The sequence below is a fragment of the Triticum aestivum genome, chromosome 5A (assembly GCF_018294505.1).
Source record: "Triticum aestivum cultivar Chinese Spring chromosome 5A, IWGSC CS RefSeq v2.1, whole genome shotgun sequence".
In the NCBI taxonomy this organism is placed as follows: Eukaryota; Viridiplantae; Streptophyta; class Magnoliopsida; order Poales; family Poaceae; genus Triticum; species Triticum aestivum.
In genome coordinates, this window is record NC_057806.1 from 706,897,475 (window position 1) to 706,920,525 (window position 23,051).

The following is a 23,051-nucleotide window of genomic DNA, read 5'->3' on the forward strand; positions in this document are numbered from 1 at the left end:
GAGGGCAGGACGGTGGTCGTAGCTGGGTGCGCCTGGGGAACGACGGGTACGGGTGGGCTTGCGTCGAGGATCCCCTGTAAGGTGCCGGCCATCGTTGCAGCAGGAGCGGGCAGACGCGGGACGAGCAGAAGGCCGCCGGGCGCGCCCCCGCCGGAAGAGGAGCCGGGCTGGCCGGAGGGGTTCTGCATGCGCTTCTTCTGGCGCCCACGAGAGCCGGAGAGCCGCCAGGCCCGGCCGTTGGAGGGCCGAGCAACGGGGGGGTTGGAGGAGGGCGGGGCCGGCATGGAAGACGATAGGCGGGCCACGTAGAACGCGCTGGCATGGGCGAGGAGAGCCGAGCGGGCGTTGACGCGCGCCAGGCGAGCGACGCGCTGCTCCTCTAGCTGGAGAAACGACCGCAGCTTGATGAAGAAGGGTGGCGTCTGGGCGTCATGTGCGGGACGGCGTGTTGGAGACGCTCATCGAGGCCACGGAGCACATTGTGAACGAGCTCGCGATCCTTCAGGCGGTGACTGAGGTCCCGGAGGGTGTCCGCCATGGTCTTGAGCCGGGAGGTGTAGTCGACGACGGAGAGATCGCCCTGGGTAAAGCTGTGGAACTCGTCGAGGAGGTAGGTGATTCGGGCGTCGCGGTTGCTGCGGAAGAGAGAGTGAAGCGGGTGCCAGAGGGAATACGTCGTGTCCTTGTGATCGGAGACGATCTCCAACGTCGACGGAGTCACTGTAGCGTTGTACCACGGGAGGATGGCAAAGTCATTGAGAACCCAGTCGGAAAGTCGCCTGGGTCGGCGAGCCGTCGACGTGGCCGGTGAGGCCAAACTTGGCGAGGGCGGAGAGGAACTGACGGCGCCAGAGGGCGTAGTTTTCCTTCTCGAAATCCAGAGTAACCAGCACATGGTCGCGGATACGAAGGGACTGGACCTGGGTAGTGGGGAGGGTTTGGGTGACGACGGGAAGACGGAACTGGTCGTCGTCGGACTCCGAGTCGCGGGAGGAGACAAAGGAGGAAGTGCTCATGGCGATCGTGGAGGGTGGGGAGGAGAGAGGAGTAGTGGAAGACGTGGATCGTGAGATTCAAACTGATACCATGTTGGAGTCTGAACGAGGATAGCGAGAGAGAGATCGTGTAACACTTCCTTGATTATTGATTGGGGTTACACAAGTACATATATACTGGCTGTTACAATAGAATTACACTACTCTAGCCTAAGGAACAGGACCACTACAGAAGCACGTTCGCTAACAATCTTTATCATATGATTACCCAACGTCCGATCCAATGTATGCACCGGTTTTACTGCTTTTTTTGTCTTTTCTTTTTCTTTTTTCCTGTTTCTCAAATACAAGAACATTTTACAAATCCGCAAAGATTTTTCAAATACACGAACATTTTTTAAATTCATGAAAAAAATCGAACTTCTGAACATTTTGCATTGAACCTTTTTCAAATGTCGTTCACTGAACAATTTTCAAATTCATGAACGATTTTCTAAAATAAGAGAGCTTTCTTTAAATTATTAAACCTTTTCCAAATTTGTGGACATTTTTCACTGATTGTTTTCAAATTCTTCACTTTTCCAATTTTATGAATTTTGTCAAATCCATTAACATTTTTTAAAATATGTAACATTCTTCAAATTGAACTCTTTTAAAATTCATGAACTTGTTCTTCTTCGTGATTTTTAATTAAAATTAAACCGACCGAAATAATAAAGAGAAAATGAACGTGTACTAGCTCTTCCACGCTCATTGGGCCAAGCCTACCAACAGCAGGCGCATGAGCGATGCGAGCGTACTGCTCGCTAGAAGCGATATATGGCACCTCCCTCCAAGCATATATATTTTTGCGTGGGGAAAGGAGTTTTATTCCAAATTGAGAGAGTTACAGTCGAGAGTCAGAAGATCCTCGATACATGGTGGTCCCAACTACTTCCACATAGCCGTGGTACACTCGATACGACTATAGTTTGCCACACGATCGGCAACTCTATTCTGATCCCTAGTCAATTTCTAGGGAATAAACTCCATGTCACATATCAAGTCCTTAATTTCAGCCACAAGATGACCATATGTCGAGCGAACTAGTCCGTCCCCTGATAGATAGGATAAAGCCTCACTTGAGTCAGATTGGACAATGACCGGAAGACTGAAATTTTGTATAGCAAGTAACATCCCTTGCATAATTGTATGTATCTATTCTCCGCCTCCAGTGCTTCGTCACAATTGAAATAAACCAACTTGCTAAAAAAATAATTGAACCATCATGTCGTTGGAGAATCATCCCTAACGTTGTCGCGCCAGATTCCATTGAAAAGTATCCATCCACTGAAAGAGCAACGTAATCAGTGGTCAGTGGAGTACTGTACATAGACCAGGAGCTCCAAAAGCCACATATGGTGACTTGGTCGATGATATGTGTGAGCAGCAGATAGCAAGAGATGGCCTCATGGGCCTACAGTTCTAACCACATGACGCCATAAATGGATAAGTTCTCTTTTTTCCACACGAAGTTGCAACCAAAAAGCTATATCTCGCCTCTTGCAAGGTGGATGTACAGGCGACAATGTGGGGATCGTGGCCTAGTAGCGGACCTGGTGGAACTAGTAATCGTGTGCTTAGCGGGTTTTGGGAATCTTCCGTTTGGTTTTAGGAAGACTATGTCTTTTTTTTTACATTTTATTAATGTGTTTTCTTTATCGGTTTTGATAATTTTGTTTCTATTTTTATTCTCAGTTTTCTTTTTAAATTTTTAAATTTCCATTTTTTTAGGTTCAAATTCACTATCTTTAAAAATCCTATCGGTCATAGAGTACGAATATATATATTTATATGTCATTAAAATTTTAAAAAGTATATGTGGAGAACTTTTTACATTTCCATGCCCATTTTTTAATGTGTTATCATTTATTGAAAAGGGTAATATGTGTTGAACAATTTTATATCACATGATGAAAGTATTTTAAAACACAATAAAAAGTTATTTAATATGCAATAGAGATTTGTTAAATAAGATGATGAATCCTTCTTAATGACCAGCGAACAATTTTCTATTACACGATGGAAATGTTTTCAAAAAAAATGGCCTTTTTAATATGCGTCGAACATTTTGGAAAACACGATGAAATTTTATTTTCTGGTGGACATTTTTTAAATATCCTATGAAAAAATTAAAAGACCCACTGAACATTTTCGATACCCGAGGAATCTTTTTAACACATGATGAACCCTTTTTGAAAATATGATTACCATTTTTTAATACCCTATAAACATTTTTATAGGACTAATAAAATAAAATAAAATAAACATACTTTAACAACTTCCAAAATATTTATAAGAAGGGATAAAGTGAAAAAATAAAGAGAGAAAAGGCCCAGCATTAAGCATGCACAAACTAACTAGCGATCAGACACCTTCTGGAGAAAAACGGTACTATTGGTGAGACTTTGTTCATGGGCCAAGCTGAGCATATCTCTTTGTAGGCAAGATACAGGGGCAAACATATCCTTCGCCTATAGAGGGAGCTATTAGTGGGCCGGCCCAGTAGCCATGTGGTTTCATCACACTGAAGTCACGCACATTTTTTTTTATGTTTTACTTATATTTGTGGAGTTGTGGCAGTGTGCAGAGACAGGGAGGGCATGTACCTGGGTTCATCGGCCATTGTCTTTAGGGGCATCAGCGACCCTACCACATTGGAGGAACTAGCAGCAAGAGAATCGATGGTTCTCGCAGAGGATCTTAATTTACAATCTATCCATGTTGCGTCAGATTGTAAGATGGCGATTGAGGATATTAAGCGGAAGAGTGGGGCAGGCTATGGTGCTATTATACATGAAATCATAGAGTATTCGAGTAGCTTCATTTTATATAATTTTGTCCATGAGTTTAGGAGCTCGAACTTCGAGGCTCACAATCTTGCAAAGCATGCACTTCAATTTAGGGGTTGGCCGCCATGTTTGGTTAGGCCATCCCGGTGAACTTTCTTTCATTCATGTAAACATTGTGACGGTTTAATAAAGATTCGGATGATTGTCTAAAAAAACTTACATTTCTGTTCCCTGAAAAAAAAACTTATATTTGTGTACTGCTAAAAAAACCTTATATTTGTGTTTTGTAAATACATATATTACTAAAAACTAAATTTTATTTTAAAAATGTTCATCGTACACTTCAAAAATGTCCATGCAGTGTAAAAACAATATTTGCCCAGCTTTTAGAGAATATTTGTACCATTACAAGAATGTATGTGATATTTTTAAAATGTTCATGCGTTTCAAGAAAATATACGTGACACTTTTGAAAAATAATATGCAATGTAAAAAATCTTCATGTAATTCAAAAAAAAATGTTTACTACTATTCAAATAACTTACTGCATTCAACAGATGTACTAAGTGTCGGCAAAGATGTTTGTACCTCACTGAACCTGCATGTCATAACTTAACGGGTGACTGCATTCAAGAGTTAGGGGGTGGTAGTGCTGACATATAAAAGTTAGTGCCTTGTTTGTGAAATCTAACATTTTGAAAATAGATGGATAATACTTTGTATATTTTAATGTCTTGAATATTTTTGCGGCCTACCATGTAAGTTGTTGTCTATGGATGATTAGTTGGACTTTTATTCTTGAGTTTGACAAAGAAAATGTGATGATTTTGAAGTCTAATATTAATTAAAGCATTTGGTCATCCAGATGCACTTCACATGTTGGATGGCATCTTGTTGGGTTATAAAGTCGAATAGCCAGAGGAAGCTTTAAAATATATTATTCTATCTTGTTCAAGTCAGGTTTGAAGTGTTTTCACTAATTTTGGTTTCTCAATTACAAAATTTCTTGATATTTTAACTAAAGCATTAGATTCATTCAAATGCATATGCCACCAAAAGTTATACTAATATCTCTGGCAACTAAAGCAGTTTTTCTGTCGTGCCCATTGTTCGTATGTAAAAGTATGATTGAGCGATCCTGACTAATTTTTTACTCGAATAATTGTTAGGAGTTACTTTGGTTGTTGTGATCTGAGAGTTATTTGATATATGTGTGACTATCTTCTAAGTCATGGTAGGCTCGAGTTGACACAATTAGTCATTCTTTCTATACATAGTAGACTTGATATATAAATTATTGAATTGTGTGATGAACATGATGTAGTCATATACAAATCTTTGGGGGCATCTTAAACTGGGTAATTCGATGCGTAAAATGATTCGACTTCTCTTTTGAGGGAAACAAAAGAGAGACACTCAATGAGTGTGAAGTTTGTGTGCTCGGGCACCACGGTGCCCCTTTTTGAAAAAAAAACCATATTTAAAAGTTTCAAAAAAATGAAAATAATTCTGTGAAAACTTGTATGTATTCACTACGGATACATAATTTTTTTTTTAAATGTACTTTGTAAGCTGTACAACAAAACAAAATTCCAAACCAAAAACAAAAAAAAATTCTGGCCCATTTGAAACTACATATTTGTCTTTTTTTTGTACGCAACTTGTGAAAGTAAAATATAATGAATTTTTGCACATGTGTGTGTGTGTGTCTATTAAATAAATGGTTGGATATTTCTGATTTTTGTGGGATTTTCTAGCCTATTTTTTTTGTTTTCTAGTAAACCCATACTTTTAACAGTTTTGCTAAAACTTAGCTAGATGAGAAACAAATTGGTCTCATTCACGCACCTGGCCATCCGATCTAAACGTGCGGACATTCGTGCGTGCTGTTTTTTTTTCTTTTTTGAGTAACTTGTGCATGCTGTTTTTTTTTTTTGCATGCAGCGACGCGGGCACGGCAGCCCAAGTTGTTTTTTTGTCGGCCCGCTTGTCCACGCTGTAGCGACATGCACCAACGCACTACCTAGTTACCACAGTTCATCACCTCAAAAAAAATTACCACAGTCCATTGCCAAAAAAGAAAAAAAAAGTTACCACACTCATGTCTATCTTTTTGTCACCTTTTTTATGTCTACATGTTAATAGGGAAAGCGACCATGTCGTTCCTCACTCTCGTGACTAATCTTTCTTTTCTTTTTGGCTGCATTTTTTTATTGTTATCATTTGATTTCCTTTTTATTATTTGTTTATTTAGTTTTTGTTAGCTTTTTCATGCTTTATATGCAAACACTTGTGACTAATTCTAGTTGGATGAGATTTTGTTAATTTTGGAATGTACAACTAGATAAATCTATTTTTCATTTCATTTTTGTTTTCTCGGGTCATGACTGCAAGTCTTTAAAAATAGATCGCAACTGCAAGTTTTCAAAAGGAATCGCAACAAGAAGTTTCAAATGGGATCACAACTACATGTACTCACGGGATCGTAACTACAAGTTTTCAAATGGGTCGCAACTGCAACCTTTCAACGGGATGCAACAACACCTACCCTAGGGCAAATGTGCGTGTTTTTTCATGTGCCCCGCATTCTAGCTCACACTTTCACATTAATGCTTTCTCGCCTTGTCGACATGTGGGTATTCTGTATTGTCTATTGTCTCACTAATTTTTTTGCTTAGTTGTTCAGTTTTTTACATCTGTGCGACAGCAAGAATTGTAACCCGACCGCAACTACACGGGCACAAAACGACTGCAACTAGGGTCTAAAAGGAGGAGGGTTGTCGTGGCCAGTTGCATGTCCATTACTAGACATGCAATTGCAAGGGTTGTAACCCGACTACAACTGCATGGGCACAATGCTACTGCAACAGGGGTCAGTAGGGGGTTGTCGGGCTAGTTGCATGTCCACCACTAGACATGCAACTGCAAGCGTTCTAATTTGAGTGCAACTGCAAGTGTTGTAATTTGAGTGCAACTGCATGAGTACAAAGCGACCACAACTGCATGGGCATATATTGACTCCAACTGAGGTCGCGGAGGCAGGGTTGTCCTAGGCAGTTGCATGTCCACCACTAGACATACGAATTCAAGCGTTGTAACCCGACCGCAACTGCATGGGCACAAAGTGACTACAACTGGGGTCGGAAGGGAGGAGGCTTGTCGTGGCCAGTTGCATGTCGACCACTAGACATGCTACTGCAAGCGTTGTAACCCGACTGCAACTGTATTGGCACAAAGAGATTGCAATTGGGGTCAGGAGGGGTTGTCGGGCTAGTTGTGTGTCCACCACTAGACATGTAATTGCAAGCGTTGTAACCCGACTGCAACTGCATGCGCACAAAGCGACTGCTATTGGGGTCGGGAGGGGGTTGTCCAGCTAGTTGCATCTTCACCACTAGACATGCAACTACAAGTGTTGTAACCGACTGCAACTACATGGGGACAAAGTGACTGCAACTGAGGTAGGGGAAGAGGGTTGGCTGCCAATTGCATGTCCACCACTAGACATGCAACTGCAGATGCACAAAGCAACCGCTACTGGGTTGGGAGGGGAACTGTTGAGGTTAATTGTATGTTTACCCCTGAACATGCAATGACAATCATTCTACCCCAAATGCATGGACACAAAGCGGCAGTAATTAAGGTCAAAAAGAGAGTTTTTGGTCCAATGGCATGTCCATGACAATACATGTAACTGCAAACATAGTACATGTCCACAAAGCGACTGCAAATAGGGAGCATGAACGGTTTACTACTTGTCTAAGTCTCAATCTGGATACATATTGAAAGTGAGAGCAATTAACTAGAGTAGCTCCGTGCACAGCATTGTAGACATAGAAATTTGCAAAATACATACGGATCTGAATGTGGCAGACGTTGACTAAACTTCTCTCACAAGCAAAACATGATCACACCTTAGTACTCTTTGGCTGTTAATCACATAGCAATGTGAACTAGATTATTGACTCTAGTAAACCCTTTGGGTATTGGTCACATGGCGATGTGAACTATAGAGTGTTAAATCACATGGTGATGTGAACTAGATTATCGACTCTAGTGCAAGTGGGAGACTCAAGGAAATATGCCCTAGCGGCAATAATAAAGATGTTATTTATATTTCCTTATATCATGATAAATGTATATTATTCATGCTAGAATTGTATTAACCAGAAACTTAATGCATGTGTAAATACATAGACAAAACAGAGTATCCCTAGTATGCCTCTACTTGACTAGCTCGTTTATCAAAGATGGTTAAGTTTCCTAACCATAGACATGTGTTGTCATTTGATGAACGGGATCACATCATTAGAGAATGATGTGATGGACAAGACCCATCTGTTAGCTAAGCATAATGATCGTTTAGTTTTATTGCTATTGCTTTCTTCATGACTTGTACATATTCCTCTCACTATGAGATTATGCAACTCCCAAATACCGGAGGAACACTTTGTGTGCTATCAAATATCACAAGTAACTGGGTGATTATAAAGATGCTCTACAGGTGTCTCTGAAGGTGTTTGTTGAGTTGGCATAGATCAAGATTAGGATTTGTCACTCCGTGTATTGAAGAGGTGATGCATTACGGAACGACTAAGGGACTTGCCAGTAACGAGATTGAACTAGGTATGATGATACCGACGATCGAATCTCGGGCAAGTAACATACCGATGACAAAGGGAATAACGTATGTTGTTATGCGGTTTGACCGATAAAGATCTTCGTAGAATATGTAGGAACCAATATGAGCATCCAGGTTCCGCTATTGTTTATTGACCGGAGATGTGTCTTGGTCATGTCTACATAGTTCTTGAACCCGTAGGGTTCGCACGCTTAACATTCGATGACGATTTGTATTTATGAGTTAAGTGTTTTCATGAGCAAAGTTTGCTCAGAGTCCCGGATGGTATCACGGACATGACGAGGAGTCTCTAAATGGTCGAGATGTAAAGTTCTGCTATTGGTTATTGACCGGAGATGTGTCTCGGTCATGTCTACATAGTTCTCGAACTCATAGGGTCCGCAAGTTTAACGTTCGATGACGATTTGTATTTATGAGTTAAGTGTTTTGGTGACCAAAGTTTGTTCGCAGTCCCGGATAAGATCACGGACATGACGAGGAGTCTCTAAATGGTCGAGATGTAAAGATTGATATATTGGAAGGTAGTATTCGGACACTGAAAGGGTTCCGAAGTGTATCGGGTATATACCGGAGTACCAGAGTGGTTGCTGAAACCCCCCAGGGAAAGATATGGGCCATATGAGCCATAGGAGGGAGGCTAACCAGCCCACAAGGGTCAGGTGCGGCCCCCACAAGGGAGGAGGCCGAATTGGACTAGGGAACGGGGTGCCACCCCCCTTTCCTTCTCCTACTCCATCTCCTTCCCCTTTTCCCCCTCCGGTAGAAGGAAAAAAAGGGGGGCGAATCCTACTAGGACTGGAGTCCTAATACGACTCCGCTCTCCTTGGCACGCCCCTTGTGGCCGACCTCCTCCCCTCCTTTATATACGGGGACAAGGGGGCACCCCAAAGCACAACAATTGTTCTCTTAGCTGTGTGCAGTGCCCCCCTCCACAGTTTACTTCTCCGATCATAGCGTCGTAGTGCTTAGGCGAAGCCCTGCGCGGATCACATCACCATCACCATCACCACGCCGTCGTGCCGACGGAACTCTCCCTTGACCCTCTGCTGGATCAAGAGATCGAGGGACGTCATCATGCTAAATGTGTGCTGAACACGGAGGTGCCGTAAGTTCGGTACTTGAATCGGTTGGATCATGAAGACGTTCAACTACATCAACCGCGTTACTAAACGCTTCCGCTTTCGGTGTATGAGGATACGTGGACACACTCTCCCCTCTCGTTGCTATGCATCTCCTAGTTAGATCTTGCGTGATCGTAGGAAAAAAATTGAATTACTACGTTCCCCAACAGAGCATCCTTTCCCCGCTCATGGTGGTACTAGAGTTCCCAAAATCTACTTTATTGTCATTGTGTTTCAACGCCAGCCTATACGCACTCTTAATCTAAAGAAAACCATTTTTCTCATGGTGTCAAGCAATAAAATCTCCCTCTCCCACAGATTGAATAGGAAATTTTAAAATTTCCTCAACATCATGGTGATAAAACATGTGTGTGATGAAATTCTCTCATCCCATCTCCTAGACCCTCTCATGAATAACTCACACACCCATTTAAGCCTAGTTCAATTCTTCAAAATAGATTTTTTTTTTGTGGATATAATCTCTGGGAAGACAATTACCTCTCCAAATATTTATACTAGAACCATCAAAACACTTCAAATGACACCATTTTAAAGCAGCTTAAGGCCATGCATAACATTTTGCCAAGTCACCGACATCGCTTGCGGGAAGACAGTATCCAGGACATGCCCACGAGGATAATATTTTGCCTTCATCACCTTTGCACATAGTGGATGCTGATAAACCAATAACCAACAAACTTGGTTAGCTAGAAGCACATGATTAAATAATCTAAGATCATGAAATCCCATACCCGCTTCGCCTTTGGGTCTCATTAGTTTATCCCAAGCCAGCCAATGAGTTCTCCTCCTATTCTCCTTATTGCCCCGGCAAAAGATCCCAATGAATTGGGATAATTCCTTTTCTTGTTTTCCTTTTCGTTTTATTTTTTTGTCGGTTGTCTCCCGCCAACACTTCATCGTTTACTGCCTCTATAGGGGTGTGTGTGTGGGGGGGGGGGTTATAAAAAAGATATTGCGGAGAAGAGATCCGCTGGAGCATGTTCTTTGGTCCAACTCCCGCAATACCGAAAACTATTAGGAATGATCTTACTTTGTATCTAATGAATGGAATAACAGCCCCTGTCATGACTAGCATTATGCGAAGACTATCATGTGGAGGTCTGTCGGTTGTAAACAGCCATGACCATTCCAACCAGCTAGTGGTGATAACATCAGCACTTGATGGAGGAGAAGGTTGGACTCTCCTAAAAAGGAAATGTATGTGAGTCATTCTATCATATAATCTTCCCAAATATAGTAGTACTCAAAAGCCACGCTGATAGTTCATGAGGAGATGTCATAGTGGGCATTGCCTTTCTCCCAACAACCCAGAGATGGGACGACTCTTTGTTATGTCTTGCTAGAATTGACAAAACGTTTTATAAAAATACAAATGTGAATAGGTTATGAATAATTAGCAAAGTATAGAAGAGAATCAAATTGAAGAATAATGGGATCCAAAAAATTACAATAGGTACAAAAAAGGCAAGAAATAATGGAGTATGTGGCACCACAAGTTGCTGCAAAGACATGGATGGCTCATTTTGTGGAGAAAAAAATGTGGCTAATTCCGATCTCAAAGCAGCAGGTTGATGCATGGTCGACGCTATCATTTGGTGCAAATGGCCGGCTGGCAATTCTTAGTTCGCCCTGGAGCAGATGCGCCTGACCTGACCCTGTGGGAAAATCAAGGGGCTAATGTTCCCCATCTTCACCATGGCTGCGGCAAAGGCGTTGTTGAACGCATCCTGGTTAGATGCGAAGCCGTCAATGATGTCTTCGGTGGCACCACCGGCAAGGGTGTAGAGCACCTGGTCGGAGTGTAGGAGCCCCTTATTGAGCTTGAGGTTGACGAAGTAGGCGTTGTCGAACATGTCCGGGGTCGTATCGTCCAATGGGGCCAAGTTGCTGTCGCCAGAGCCGGTTAGCTGAGGGCAGGTGGCCTTGCGCGACGTCGCCAAGGCCGGGTCAATGTTCTCCTCGCTGTAGAGCCTGGTCCTGAAGTTCTTGCACTGCGCCTGCCCTATGGTGTGCGCACCAGAGAGGGCGACCATATCGGTGTGGTTGAGCCCCTTGGCGGCGAAGCGGGTGATGAGATCGGTGACGCTAAGTGATGGGGCAGGCAGGTCACGGTTGGCCAGTGTCTCGCTAGCCGTGTCGGAGTCCCTCCTCCCCAGAGAGACTGTCCATGACGGCCCTCCTACCTACACAAGTGAAGCCGATGAGTACTAACCTCAGTTCAAAACCGTGACACGCATGCAAACAAATTATTAATTAAAAAGGGGTTGAAAGATCATGTTAGTTCTTACCGCGACGACGGAATCGCGAGCGGCGACGGCGAGGATGTCGGCGCAGGAGACGGTGCGCTTGCACGCCTGCTCCACATTGGACTTGATTTGGTCGATGACGTCGAAGCCTCGCAGCGATCCCACGTTCCCGAACGCGTTCCGCTCGTTGCCAGCCAGCAGAACGGACGCGTCGCAGCCCTGCTTGTACGTAGCCAGGCACGGTTAACCGCTGGTGTTCAGCAAATGAAATCGATCCAAACAATAACAACACTGGTGGAAAAAGGGCCTTTGGTCGCGGTTCGCAACTGCCATTAGTCGCGGTTGCGCAACCGCGACCGAACGGGCGCGACTAAAGCCCCCCCCCCCCTTTAGTCGCGGTTGCTTAAGAACCGCGACTAAAGGCCCGTCCACGTGGGCGCCAGGTGGCCGTCGGGGCGGAGGACCTTTAGTCGCGGTTCTTCTGGCCAACCGCGACTAAAGGCCGCCGCAGGTTTAGGGTTTTAGCCCCCCCCCCTTAAACCTGTTTTCTGTTTAATTTGTATTGTTTTATTTCTTTTGTGCTTTATTTTAATTTTGAAGGAGTTTCATATATTCTACGGTACTACATACATGCATATGAATGTACAATTTCAAATAAATTTGAAATTAGAACCAAAAAGAATTCAAGAGGAATATACAATATATATTCAATATCATCGGATGACCATATACAATTTTGAACAAGTTTCCATACATGATTTAATGCATATAAAGTTCTACGTCCTCGTAATAGTGTTCTCCTTTAGGATGGAGGACTTCCCTGCTGAACCATCCAGCTAGTTCCTCTTGAAGTGGTCGGAAGCGAGCTTCTGGACTAAGCATCCACCGGAGGTTATTCCTCTGAGCATTGGTATCACTCGGAACCCGCTCAGAGGTGTATCTCCGGATCATCTCACAGACATAGTATCCACATAGATTGGTCTCCGGTGGCTGAATATCCCCAGCATTCTTAGCCTTTAACATTTTGAATTCTAGCTCTTTTTTGAATTCACCGACCTTTGTATCTACGAACCGTCTCCAAACCCTACGAGGCAAAGAAAATTAAATGAACAAGAGAGTTATTAATTAGTTACTTGATATTAGGAAATGAACGAAATAGGCCGATCGATATAGAGCGCAAATGAATGAAAATAATTACTTCTGCAGCATTCTTCTCATGCCGCCCCAAAGCTTTGGATCCATATTCACAGAGTCGTGGACGAGACATTCTGAGGTGTTAACTTTAATTACTAGCAGAATCCAGTGGAACCTGCGGACACGATACATGCACAGTACGTCATGCATAACTCATCGATTAGCCGGCCACATACCATGCATGGAGTAAACAAAAGAGAATGTGCTCAAGACAGAAACACTCACTCAAAATGGTAAGGAAATAGAATATCACTTTTGAGTTCCTGCTTTGTAAGAAACTGCCACAGGTCTGCCTCCACGTCGGCGGGGTAACGCTCCAACACATGTCCATTAACGATGTGTGGGTCAATGAACCCAACATCATGGATGTTCCTTACTCTGCATTCCTTAATCTTCATTCTGCATGTATAATAGCGGACACAACAATATAGTTAGGACATATATATAGTGCAGGCAATATGAACGAGATGGGGTAGAAATTAATAAATCACTTACAGAACGTAGCAACTGATGATAGATTTATCGAGCTCGCGCAGATTGAAAAGCTGGAACAATTCACTCAGTTCAATTTGTACATAGTAATGTTTGAAGTGATGCTCATGTCTAACTTCCGCATAAATATATTCTTTGGCGTTTTTATTTTTTATGTAACCCTTGTACCATTTCAGCAGACCTTTCATTTGTGGAGGTAGATCCTTTTCCTGCGCAGGCTCGACGAGAGGCCCATTCTTGACATATGTAATTACTACCTCCTTCACTGGCGCCTCATCAAGGCCTAACAGTTCACGAAGAGTAATACCTAAGTTGGCCGCTTGTTCTCTGGCACTCGTTACAGTCAATCCCTGTGCTGCCGCAGCTTGTATGATCTCGGGGGCATCCGGACAGAAGGCTTCCACTATAAGCGGGGCAATCGATTGTTTACTTTGTTCCCCGAGCTGGGCAACTTGTTTCCCGCTTTTTTTACTTTCGGCCTTCTCCCGCTCTTTGTTCTCCTTGAACATGAGTGCCTGCCTGCGAAGTTCACGTGCATAGTCGTTAGGCAGATTCTTCGCGGCTTGGGACGGTGTGCTCAAAAATGACTTAGCCCACTTCTTTTGCTCATCAGAAAATACTGGCTTGGGCTCGGGCTCTCTTTTCTTCTTGCAGTCCGCCTTCCATTTCTCCAAATCAGCAGCCGCGGCCGCGTCGACTTCCTCGGCACTACGTTCCCAAGGCCTTGTGGGGAGAGGCTTCAGTGATGGCTCCGGTACCTTTGTGGTCTTAGGTACATAAGGGTCCGGGTTAATAATCCAGGACTGCTTCTGCTTCTTTGCCGGAGGTGGATTGGGGGGCGGCGTCTGATCACCCGCCGGACGAGGACTGGGGGGCGGCGGCTGATCACCCGCCGGACGTTGTGGACTGGGGGGCGGCGTCGGCTGACGTGACGGAGGTGTAGGTGAACCGCCACCACCACCACCACCACCACCGCCACCGCCACCACCACCACCGTAGGGGGGTGGACTTGTTGTCCTTGGCGCCTCGCCTGGAAACTTGATAAACTTCTTTTGCCATAGAATGAAATGGCGCTTGACATCTCCAAGTCTTTTCTCCCCTTCAGGTGTAGCAATGTCAATCTCCAGGTCCTCAAACCCTTGGACTATGTCCTCCACCGTGACACGAGCATAGCCATCTTGAATGGGGTTGTTGTGGTGGAGTGCTCCAGGTAAACATGGTAAAGCACTGCCGATGGCTACCTTCATGGACATGTTCCCGATAGGATAATACAGATGACATTCTTTCATCTCCTTTATATCGTCCACGGGGTAGCGAGGAGGCTCCGGTGAAGTAATTTCGACCACCAGAGGCTCCGGTGCAGTAATTTGGACCACCAGAGGCTCCGGTGCAGTAATTTCGATCGTCGGTGCATCTGCACCAGCCGGTGGGGCCTCCGTGGAAGCCACGCTGCTTCTCCGCTGCTGGCTTCCGAGATCCGCTGGATGATCTTCATGCTGCACCCGAGCTGCATCTCTTTCGGCTACTAGTACACTCATGGTTTTCTTCATCACATCCATTTCCGATGCCAACCGCGCCACAACATCTGCTTCCCGATCCATCTTTCTCTTACGGCTTCTGTAACCGTACGGGTCATCGTTCTGGGGGAACCCTATTTTCCACGGAATGTGCCCCATGCCTCGTACACGTCCTCCGTGTTCAGGATTCCCGAGGGCTTTTGTCAGCGCGTCGTTCTCTCTGTTGAACTTGATCTTCCCCTGTTGAGCATCCCTCATTGCGTTAATAAGGGCTTGGGTGGGTTTAATTAATTTGCCCCGGTAAACACACTCCCCTGTCTCCGGGTTCAGCGTTCCCCCATGCCCGTACCACCAGCTTTTGGCCCTTGGGTCCCATCCCTCCGTACCTGGACGGATTCCTCGCGCCCTCAGCTCGTTCTCCATCTTCTCCAACCTAGGCACCCAAATGCGATACCCTCCTGGCCCCATAACATGATTGTACTCCTTCTTAGCCGCATTTTCCTTATTTTTTTCGATATTTGAATGAACTGCTCCGATTTCTTTTGCTTCACAAATTCTGGCCAATCATGTTTCAGTTTCTCATATTGTCCTTTGAAATCCGGAGTCTTGTTCTGCTTGACAAAGTCATGGGCTAGATTTTGCTTGAATTTCCGGAATGCGTCGGCCATCTTATGAAGAGCGAACTGTTTGACTAGCCTCCTCCTCTCCTTGTTTTCCTCAATCTTGTTACCCTCCTCATCGAATTTGTTGTATTCCGGAGGTAGAACGAAATGTTCCATAAGCTTCTTGAAGCAATCTTTTTTTGTTCTCTTATCGACAAAAGTGAAACCATCAATTCGTGCCTTCTTTGGCTCATTCCACTCCTGGACGGTGATCGAGACGTTGTCTCTAACAATGGCTCCGCATTGGCTGACAAACTTGGTGGCGTTCTTGCGGGGCTCCAGCGGCCTGCCGGTTGCACTGTCGACAACCTCGATGGTGCATGTTTCTCCTTGTTTCATCGTCTTGGTTGCGCCACGCTTTGACGACGTACTCGATTGTTTCGACGATCCGGCCGAGGGCTAAAATAAGAAAGAGTCGCGCGCGTTAGTACACACATATTTATTCAAATCAGTTAGTTTGTATCACCAGAGGCTCAATGTATATATATACCTCGGCGCCGGAGGTGGTTGCTACTTCCATTTGAAGATCGTCGTTTATCGACGTTTGTTCGGCATCATCTTGCTGACGGCGCCCTTCATCTTCACCGTCAAGGTTCAGATAAGAAGAGATATCATCTTCTTCTTCTCCGGTCGGCACATATAGAATATCGCCGTTTATGATGCCGAACATATGTGCTTCACCGTCCGGATCATAGTTGTCCATAATCGGGTCAGCTCTATCGTCCGCCATTATGTCAGTCCTGAAAACATGTAGTAAAAACAAATTAATTAAGTGAAGAAGGGGGGCGGTGGCGGTGGCGGTGGCGAAAGGGCGGTGGCGAAAGGAGGGGGCGAGGAAGGGGTGGGAGAGGGTGTCGCGGTAGAGCGCGAGACGGGGCGGCAGACGACGGCGTCACGGAGAGGGGAGGCGAGGACAACACATTTATAACCCTCGCCGTCCCCTCTCGATCCCTAAAAAAACACCGCGCGCATCGCCGCCCCCCTCGCCGCCCCTCTCCGTATAAACAAATTGTCCGAACAGAGCTTGGAGTAGAGTGGCTAGGGTTTGGCCAGGGATGCGGATGGAGACGAATATATGTGGGGTCGGGATGGCCCATGTGCAGGGCGGGGGGTGCTGGCCACACTCTTTTTTCTTTTCTTTTTCATTTCATTTCATTTTTTCTTTTCCTGTTTTTATCCTTTTCATCTTTAAAACAATTCAGTATATCAAAATATAGCAATGAAAAAAGATATTTGAGAAATCATAAAATGTATGTGAATTCAAAAAAATGAATCATAAAATGTTCATGGATACAAAAACATTGTGATTTTGCAAAAAAAAAGGTTTTCAAAAAATGTTGATGATTTTGTGGAAAAAACAGGAATAAAAACATATTGTGTATTCAAAAAATGTTTAGGGATTTCAGAATAGTTCACGTATTTAATTTTTTCACTGATTCATGACATATTCGTGAATTTAAAAATTATTCGTGTATTTCAAAAAATTGATTTTATTAGACACAAAAAAATTCATCAAAACAAAAAAATATTAATGAATTCCAAAATTTATTCGCTGATTAAAACAGTGTTCACAAAGTTTCAATAAATTTCACAATTTTAAAAATTGTACGCGAATTTGTAAAAATGTTCATGGATTTGAAAATATGCATTATTTAAAATGTTCACAATTATTTTTAAAAAAATCACAAAATTCTCTCTCTCTCTCTCTCTGCTCTCTCTCTCTCTGCTCTCTCTCTCTGCTCTCTCTCTCTCTCTCTCTCTCTCTCTGCTCTCTCTCTCTGCTCTCTCTCTCTCTCTCTGCTCTCTCTCTCTCTCTCTCGATCAACGCCGGCGAGGCCGGCCGCCGGCGAGGGCGGCGAGGCCTCTCCGGCGAGGGAGGCCGGCGCGGGGCGGCGCGGTGGTGGGCGAGGGAGGCCGGCGCGGGCGGCGTACTAGGGCGAAAGGGGGCGGCGGGCGCCGTACGTGGGCGAGAGGGGGCGGCGGGCGACGGCGGGCGGCGTCGAGGGCGCGGGCGACGGCGGGCGGCGTCGAGGGCGAGGTCGACGGCGGGCGGCGTCGAGGGCGAGGGCGGCAGGCCTTCGGCGCGGCAGAGGCAGAGCGGAGAAATGGAGGCGACGGGTCGGGCGCATGTATTTATAGCCCCCCCCCTTTAGTCGCGGTTGGGGAGGCGACCCGCGACTAAAGGGCCTTTAGTCGCGGTTGGGGAGGCGACCCGCGACTAAAGGAGAACCTTTAGTCGCGGTCGGGGAGGCGACCCGCGACTAAAGGGTAACCTTTAGTCGCGGTTGGGGAGGCGACCCGCGACTAAAGGACTTTTTTGGCGGGTTTTTCGTTCCCGCGCGCAACCACCTTTAGTCGCGGTTGGGCAGGCCAACCGCGACTAAAGGTATTTTCCAAATACTTTTTCTTTTTCAAAATCTTAAAAATACAAATAATATATCAAAAAATTCAGAAAAATAAAACTAATTCAATTCAAAATTCTAAAAATACAAATAATATATCAAGAAATTAAGAAAAATAAAACTAATTCAATTCAATATGTTAAAAATACAAATAACATATCAAAAAATTAAGAAAAATAGAACTAATTCAATTCAATATGTTAAAAATACAAATAATATATCAAAAAATTCAGAAAAAAAAACTAATTCAATTCAAAATGTTAAAAATACAAATAATATATCAAAAAATTCAGAAAAATAAAACTAATTCAATTCAAAATTCTAAAAATACAAATAATATATCAAAAAATTCAGAAAAAAAACTAATTCAATTCAAAATGTTAAAAATACAAATAATATATCAAAAAATTCAGAAAAATAAAACTAATTCAATTCAAAATTCTAAAAATACAAATAATATATCAAAAAATTCAGAAAAATAAAACTAATTCAATTCAAAATGTTAAAAATACAAATAATATATCAAAAAATTCAGAAAAATAAAACTAATTCAATTCAAAATGTTTCGTCAAGGGTAATATAATTCACATGATCCATTCACGGGTAATATAATTCACATGATCCATTCAACAAAGTTTGGTACAATAAATTATTACACATCATTTCTTCCCTTGTGTCCCTGCTTGCTTACGATTGTGCCGTATCCATGGAGCATCCTCATCATTTAACTTAATGCTTGGGTCGGTGTTCACTTTGAAGGGCGGAATTTCAGCAAACATATTATAATCTTCTGACATGTCTGTCTTGTCCTCCACTCCCACGATGTTTCTTTTCCCTGAAAGAACAATGTGGCGCTTTGGATCATCGCATGATGTACTGATCGTTTTCTTATCTTTCCGTTTCCTCGGTTTGCTACTCATGTCCTTCACATAGAAAACCTGAGCGACATCTTTCGCTAGGACGAATGGTTCGTCAAGGTAACCAAGATTGTTGAAATCCACCATTGTCATTCCGTATTGCTGGTCCACCTTTACCCCACCTCCTGTTAGCTTGAACCATTTGCACCGGAACAAAGGGACCTTAAAGGAGGGTCCATAGTCAAGTTCCCATATCTCCTCTATGTAACCATAATATGTGACCTTTTGCCCATTCTCGGTTGCTGCATCAAAGCGGACACCACTGTTTTGGTTGGTGCTCTTTTTATCTTGGGCGATCGTGTAAAATGTATTCCCATTTATCTCGTACCCTTGGAAAGTCGTTATAGTCGAAGATGGTGTCTTGGCCAACATGTACAGCTGATCTACAACATCATTGTCATTCATTAAATGTTTTCTCAACCAACTGCCGAAAGTCTCCATGTGGGCCTTCCTAATCCAGGATTCAGGCTTCCCCGGGTTGTCCGAGCGTAAAATATTCTTGTGTTTCTCAAAGTACGGAGCCACCAAGCTGGAATTGGTCAGTACAGTGTGGTGTGCTTCAGTCAGAGAATGGCCGTCCATACATATCGTTGATTTCCTTCCGATCGTGCCTTTTCCACTTAGTCTCCCCTCGTGCCGCGATCGAGGAAGACCAATCGGCTTAAGGTCAGGAACAAAGTCAACACAAAACTCAATTACCTCCTCATTTCCATAGCCCTTGGCGATGCTTCCTTCTGGCCTAGCACGGTTACGAACATATTTCTTTAATACTCCCATGAACCTCTCGAAGGGGAACATATTGTGTAGAAATACAGGACCGAGAACGAAAATCTCTTCGACTAGGTGAACCAGGAGGTGCGTCATAATATTGAAGAAGGATGGCGGGAACACCAACTCGAAACTGACAAGACATTGGATCACATCGTTCTGTAACCGTGGTAGAACTTCTGGATTGATTACCTTCTGAGAGATTGCATTGAGGAATGCACATAGCTTCACAATGGCTACTCGAACATTTTCCGGCAGGAGCCCCCTCAAAGCAATCGGAAGCAATTGCGTCATAATCACGTGGCAGTCGTGAGACTTCAGGTTTTGGAACTTTTTCTCCGCCATGTTTATTATTCCCTTTATATTGGACGAGAATCCAGACGGGACCTTCATACTGCTCAGGCATTCAAAAAAGATGACCTTCTCTTCTTTGGTCAGAGCGTAGCTGGCACGACCTTGAAACCATTCCGGATGCCGGTCATCAGGGTCTTTCAAACGTTGCTGGTCCTGCCGTGCTTCCTTTGTATCATTTGTCTTCCCATACACGCCCAAGAAGCTTAGGAGGTTCACGCAAATATTCTTCGTAACGTGCATCACGTCGATTGCAGAGCGGACATCTAGGACTTTCCAATATTCTAGCTCCCAGAATATAGATTTCTTCTTCCACATGGCTGCGTGCCCGTCAGCTCCCTTCGGAACTGATTGTCCGCCAGGACCCTTTCCAAAGATGACTTTCAAATCCTTGACCATATCAAATACCTCAGCACCAGTGCGTTCCGCAGGCTTCGGCCGGTGATCTGCCTTGCCGTTGTAATGCTTGCCTTTCTTTCTTACTGGATGAATTTTCGGAAGAAATCGACGATGCCCAAGGTACACGTTCTTCTTACAATTTGGCAAATGTACACTTTCAGTCTCATGTAAGCAGTGCGTGCATGCATTGTATCCCTTATTTGACAGTCCCGAAAGGTTACTAAGAGCAGGCCAATCGTTGATGGTTACGAAAAGCAACGCTCGTAGGTCAAATTCCTCTTGTTTGTGCTCATCCCACACACGGACACCACCCCACAGCTGTAAAAGTTCATCAACTAATGGCCTTAGGTACACATCGATGTCGTTGCCGGGTTGCTTCGGACCTTGGATGAGCACTGGCATCATAATGAACTTCCGCTTCATGCACAACCAAGGAGGAAGGTTGTAGATGCATAGAGTCACGGGCCAGGTGCTATGGCTGGAGCTCTGCTCGCCAAAAGGATTCATGCCATCCGTACTTAGAGCAAATCTTATGTTCCTTGCGTCAGCTGCAAAATCTTTGAACCATCTGTCGATCTTTCTCCATTGCGTTCCATCTGCGGTGTGTCTCAACTCCCCGTCCGACTTACGGTCCTCTTTGTGCCATCGCAACAACTTGGCATGCTCTTTGTTCCTGAACAGACGTTTCAACCGTGGTATTATAGGAGCATACCACATCACCTTGGCGGGAACCCTCTTCCTGGGTTTCTGGCCCTCAACATCGTCACCAGGGTCATCGCCTCTGATCTTATAACGCAATGCAGTGCATACCGGGCATTCATTCAAATTCTCGTATTCACCGCGGTAGAGGATGCAGTCGTTGATGCATGCATGTATCTTCAGAACCTCTAAACCTAGAGGGCAGACAACCTTCTTTGCTTCGTACGTACTGGCGGGCAACTCGTTATCCTTTGGAAACATATTCTTCAACATTTTCAGCAAGTTTTCAAATGCCGAGTCAGCTACACCTGCCTCTGCCTTCCATTTCAGCAAATCCAGTGTGCAGCCCAGCTTTTTCAGACCATCATCGCATCCGGGGTACAGCGCCTTTCTGTGATCCTCTAACATGCGATCCAAATTCTCCCTCTCCTTTTCAGTTTCGCAGCGTCTCCGTGCATCAGCAATGGTCCGACCAAGATCATCAACGGGATCATCACGTGCCTCTTCTTCACCTTCCCCTTCACCTTCAGCATCCTCCATGAAAGTATCACCGAAATGAGCAAGATAGCTTTCATCGATGAAATCATCCCCTTCTTCATCTTCTTCCATTATAACCCCTCTTTCTCCATGCTTGGTCCAACAATTATAGCTTGGCATGAAACCGTGCCGAAGCAGATGCATGTGAACATCTCTTGAGGAAGAGTAACCCTTCTGATTCTTACAGATAACACATGGACAGATAACAAAACCCCCCTGCTTGTTCGCATTAGCCACTACGAGGAAATCTTTCAAACCCGTAGTGAACTCGCCGGAGAGTCGGTTACCGTACATCCATTGCCGATTCATCTGCATTATTATAATATAAAATATATAATTAACCATCATGCATTTGTTAAACTAACTAGCTACAAACAATATAAATTAAACAATGAACTGCACACATGCATATTTTATCAATGACACACATGCATGAAAGGTTCAAGTTGCTAACCGCGATCGAGGAGGAAAAAATAAATGAGGAACCTCAAGTGTGGCTCCAACACTTCATATCATGTTTGTTTCACCCTCTTAGGGCATTTCATCAAACACCTTGTGTGCATAAGAGGAACCAAAAGCAAACCTACACCCCCTTGTGAAGCTTGTGAAGAGAAGTGGCACCAAATGGCTAAGTGAGCGTGCTGAACTGGTATATATAGGGGAGGAGCTTTAGTCGCGGTTGGCCTGGCCAACCGCGACTAAAGGCCTTTGCGCACCTTTAGTCGCGGTTGGCCTGGCCAACCGCGACTAAAGCCCCTCACGTGCACCAGCTGGCCACCGAGCGCCCTGGGCCCAGGCCTTTGGTCGCGGTTCGTCTGCCGAACCGCGACTAAAGACTTCATTAGTCGCGGTTCCTACAGTTTCGCGACTAATGGGGCTGGACGGAAGCCTCTTTTTCTACCAGTGCAAGTAGTGTGTGAAGGACTTGCTTGGACAAAGCAGTCATGGAAGTGCAGCCGGAGCAGCGACGCAGCCATGCGGGGGTCGCTGCTCACGGCGGCCACCACACCGTTCTTGATGGTGGCCAGCGCCCCGGGGCACGACGCGTCGTAGAACGTCGGGGACATCTGCGCCGACGCCACCGCAGCCAGGCACAGGAGCAACACCACTGACAGAGATGAAGACGCCATCACAACTACCTGCGTGTTGGTCGCTATAGGCCGGAGAGCTATTTACTTTTATGGTGGATGCGGATGTAATGGCCTGCATTTCATGCAGATATATATAGCTATTCCTAGGATTTTTGTGGCGTTCCAT

The 23,051-nt window shown here is 44.6% G+C and overlaps 1 protein-coding gene across 1 annotated transcript; it reads right to left on the reverse strand.

The window, feature by feature from the left end:
- Positions 1–11,229: 11,229 nt before the first annotated feature.
- LOC123108557 (peroxidase 2-like) lies at positions 11,230–22,959 on the reverse strand. The gene is made up of 3 exons (XM_044530326.1): positions 22,724–22,959; positions 11,899–12,075; positions 11,230–11,793 (listed from the first exon to the last, which is right to left on the reverse strand). Exons 1-3 carry the CDS (start codon positions 22,922–22,924, stop codon positions 11,230–11,232), a joined length of 942 nt encoding a protein of 313 aa, XP_044386261.1. The 5' UTR covers positions 22,925–22,959.
- Positions 22,960–23,051: the final 92 nt, after the last annotated feature.